At 34.0% G+C, this 4,080-nt stretch overlaps 1 protein-coding gene across 4 annotated transcripts in view; it reads left to right on the top strand.

Annotated features, from left to right (window-relative positions):
* The window catches only part of LOC100186346 (myosin-2 heavy chain), a 33,644-nt gene extending 30,046 nt beyond the window's left edge, over nt 1–3,598 (top strand). For 2 of the 4 annotated variants that reach the window (XM_009859825.3, XM_026833579.1), the window contains exons 34-39: nt 847–990; nt 1,304–1,435; nt 1,735–1,818; nt 1,921–2,013; nt 2,393–2,501; nt 3,216–3,598. In XM_009859825.3, the coding sequence (XP_009858127.2) occupies nt 847–990; nt 1,304–1,435; nt 1,735–1,818; nt 1,921–2,013; nt 2,393–2,491 (552 nt within the window). In that variant the 3' untranslated portion in view covers nt 2,492–2,501; nt 3,216–3,598. The remainder of the gene's footprint in view (nt 1–846; nt 991–1,303; nt 1,436–1,734; nt 1,819–1,920; nt 2,014–2,392; nt 2,502–3,215) is intronic. The other 2 variants (XM_026833580.1, XM_026833581.1) reach the window with 2 other exon arrangements.
* Nucleotides 3,599–4,080: the final 482 nt, after the last annotated feature.

Consider the following 4,080-nt stretch of genomic DNA (forward strand, 5'->3'; position numbering starts at 1 on the left):
ATGCGCTTTTCGTCAAGCCCACACGAGTGTGCGGTTATCTTACAAACGAAGACCCGTCCATCGGAAATAGTAGGTTTCTAGAACGAAATATTGCGGAAATAAACTGCCTAAATCGTTTCCAACACTGCTTTATATTTATATACAATGTTTTTCTCAGCCAAGCAGCATATTTATTACGAATTAGTAGGGGGGATTTACACGTGGATTCATTGCATCATAATAGCGGTTGTTTGAACCTGGCAAATGATTACGACATAATAGCAATTCACACGTTGATTATTGACTTCATAATAGCGATTCACACGTGAATTATTTCGCAAACAGGAGTTTAAATACCAGTTGAACGAATTTGTGTCGTGAATGACGCATCGGTATTGACATATTTTAACGAACGTAAACGAAGTTTGTTCGCAGTAATAATGGCGTCTTCATTTGGTCGAACGTAATTCCTTACGCATTATTAGTCTGGAGAAAATCAAAGGGTTGCCAGGCAACCCTGCAACCCCGTAACTTTACGCCAGTGAGGTGGTTTATACCTAACATAGCTAATTCCACTGGAAACAGTTGTACTAGTTTGTGTATCTCAGTAGGTTATCTAATGTACTCTTACCTAACATACAATATGCCAGTTTCCAGTGTTTCTAACACCTTTTATAATACACAAGGACAAAGGTATCTTTTTAATAAGTATTTTAAACCACTGTGCAAAGGTACTATTTATTTTCAAGTAACCTTATCTTATAGTAGTGATATAATATGCTTGTCTCAAAGTTTGGACAAGTCTTTAGTACGAACTCTTACACAGTGAAACTGAAAGTTGCAAATTAAATAAACTTTTCTTCTCAGAACATGATCCTCCAGTTGAGAAATCGATTAAAAGCAACGGAAGAAGACCAGGAAGTTGCTCTTCGTGATAAAAACTCATCTCTTGAAGATCTTCATCGAAGATTGAAACAAAACGTGGATTGCATTCAACAACTCAACCATCAGGTATAAGTTCGTATAACACACATATATTTTTTTATTTAAATCACCCATTTATATTCCTATCTGTATGATGTGTTCCTATGGTGGCAGTGGCAGCCAAAAGGCTAGATATTAAACTTCATTTTCTCCACATACCGTGAAATGTAAAGTTTAACACTAGACAATTACTGTTTCGACTTGGTTGGATAGTTTATGCTATGCATTAAATTACATGCACAACGTAATTAAAAAACAAATACACTGTCACACTTGTATGTGAGAAGATACAATTTGTTTTATTTGCCTTTGCCTTATTATCCTTTGTGTCAAATTACAGTTGAACAACTTAAACAAGGAAAACATTCGGCAACGATCGTTGGTTGAACAAGAGTTGAGTGCAAGGAAAAGTCTTCAACTGCAGTTGGAGGCGAAAGAACAAACTATTATGGGTCTACGTGCACAGATAGAGGTACAAACTTTTTGTAGTTAGAGATCAAATTTTCGTTAATAATAAAGGAATGCATTTTTGTGGGAAAATAAAAGTAGAATATAAATTTAAAAGTAAAAGTACAAATTTTAAAAGTAAGAATATAAATTTTATTTTACCATTTTTTACACACCAAAATTTATCTGTGTGATATTCACAAAAAAATAACGTCTTTAAAAATTAATTAATTAAAATGTATTACAAATTGAGAAATGCTTTTACATTTCTTCCATTTTTTCCTTGTTTCTTTCTTTGTTTAAACATTGTTTTCATTGAACAAGGCTCGTTCTTTCACATCACCAGCAAGAGATTCAAGCCACGTACCTAACTTTGACAGAAGTCTACGTTCGTCCAGCAGAAATGGGGTCAGTTTTCATGTTCTTGTGTTTTGTGTAGCAATGCATGGTTTGTATGCATGGCTGTTTTGTGATTTCGCTTTTTCTTCATTGCATGCACTTCCTACATAGGCAACTGAGGCTGCAATTGTAGACGCAAAATCAACGGGAATTACTTCACCTGAAAAACTTGACAAAAATTACTGGCTGCAACGAGCAGGCGAGGTAGTCATGCTTATATCAAAATTCATCTCCAAATACAATTTAAATGTTCAAAGAAAGTGTTTTCAGAATTTCGTTTTTTTGTGGGGGAGGTTCTTATCAAGGACCTGGGATTTTGGCCCATTACCCAAGCACCCGGTAGCCCATTTAAGTCTTTTATGCCACTGCTGCGCAACTTTTGTATCCAAGCATGTTTAATTTCACATTCATTGCATATAATTTGCACGAGGTGTAAAAAATAGTCGATAATGACTGTCATTACCCCACCAGCAAGTATAAACAATGTCACCTATTCATTATATAACAAAACAGACTTAGCTGAACCATCATAGTATATGTTAGATATCATTTCATGGCTTGTTATGTTGCATGTGCATTGTAGCTGACACTACAGCTTCAACAAAGCAGTTCATATTGGTCAGACAAAGTGAAAGACCTGTCAGCACAGCTTGACGAATCAAACGCATCAATTAAGGCTTAGGAATTTTTAAGTATGTACTATCTATGATACAAATTTGGCAAAATATACAAATTTTTAGGAAGTTATTTAATTAAAATGCCTACATGTTATATATATATCCTCACTAAAAGCATTTCCACATAAGAATACATTCCTATATTTACATGAAAACTATTCTATAAGTTCGTCCTCCTATAGTAACACAGAAACTGAATTATAACGACACAGATTTTTTTAGATATGGAATTTATAATTTGTAATAAACTTTAACTATGTTATCTTTATTTGGATTGTTAGATGTAGTGGTGCTTGTTTAGTTTGAGTGATTTGCCCTAGAATGTCAGTGTGTACATTAGTTGATTTTTGAGTACTAACTCGTAACGCAGAATTTATATGACCGAAAATATTAAAGTTTTTGTGTAATATCACAAAGCATAGTACTCTCACTTTGATTTAATTAGATTTTACTTATTAATTCATTTTGCATTATAACTTATAACACCTTCCATTTAAAAACTAAATGCATGATTTAAGGCACACAGTAGTAGTAGTGGTAGAAATACTTGTAACAAAGTTTCACTTATTATAGTAATTTAAATTAGTTACTTTGTAACTGATCTATCAAGTAAGAACTTTTATCATTCCCATGCGTAGTAAAAAATGATTTTTTGTTGTAACTTTATTTTCACTTGAAAGCTATTGAAATTAATTTGTCCTGCTTGTCTAAGATATTTATATTTTACAGTATTTTGGAGGGAACCTTTGATGCCTCAAACTATTCAAACAAAATCAACTTCAGGCTGCTTTTTAAAATCATGTTTCGAATTACTTATTTGGCTGCTACCAGTGTTGTATATTATGAAAAAAAGTATAAAAATGGTGTTTTTGTAGCAGGGTCATTTTAAAGACCGCTGTTACTTTTGTAATTTATTTGATAATTTGAAAAATATTTTTTAGCTGTTTTTTATTGGTAGATCTGCAATTTCTTCATATACTTTTTACAATTATTTTTTTACTGATTGCACAAAATATATCAATAATATATGTATGAGAAATAAAAGTATTTTTATAACTTGTAGATATGGTTGCAGTACTGGTGACATATTTATTAAATTTTCTACAAAAAAATATATTTTGTGATAAAATTTCAGAAATGATCTTGTGTCAGGTCTACGCCTTGCAGAAAAACGGGCACGAGTTGTAGGTGTTATACCACAGTGTTATAACGGCTATCGTTGCCAAGTAGCTTCATTATCTTGGCGCAGTAGGGCAAAGACGGTCATTATCACACGTGAATGTAACTTACTTTATCCTCGCGTGGCCGGAAAACGACAGTCGTTATCGCGCGGGTTTAACACCTCATGCCAGTGTGTAATGTTTCATAATCACTCGTTCCCGTTTACATTTGATATAAAATTCAAACAACAATAAGGATTTCGCTGGGTAGAAGCGATTACCGATATGTGTCTTGGGACATAAACGTACACAAGCACAATGTCTAGCCTTAAACTTGTCCGGCGCCGTGCCGTAGTGGTTAGCGCGCCTGCCTCTAACCCAGAGGTAATGGGTTCAAGGCTCGTCGCTGCTACCATTGTGGGCGTATGTGTCCT

Source organism: Ciona intestinalis, chromosome 3 (genome assembly GCF_000224145.3).
Source record: "Ciona intestinalis chromosome 3, KH, whole genome shotgun sequence".
NCBI classification, from domain to species: Eukaryota; Metazoa; Chordata; class Ascidiacea; order Phlebobranchia; family Cionidae; genus Ciona; species Ciona intestinalis.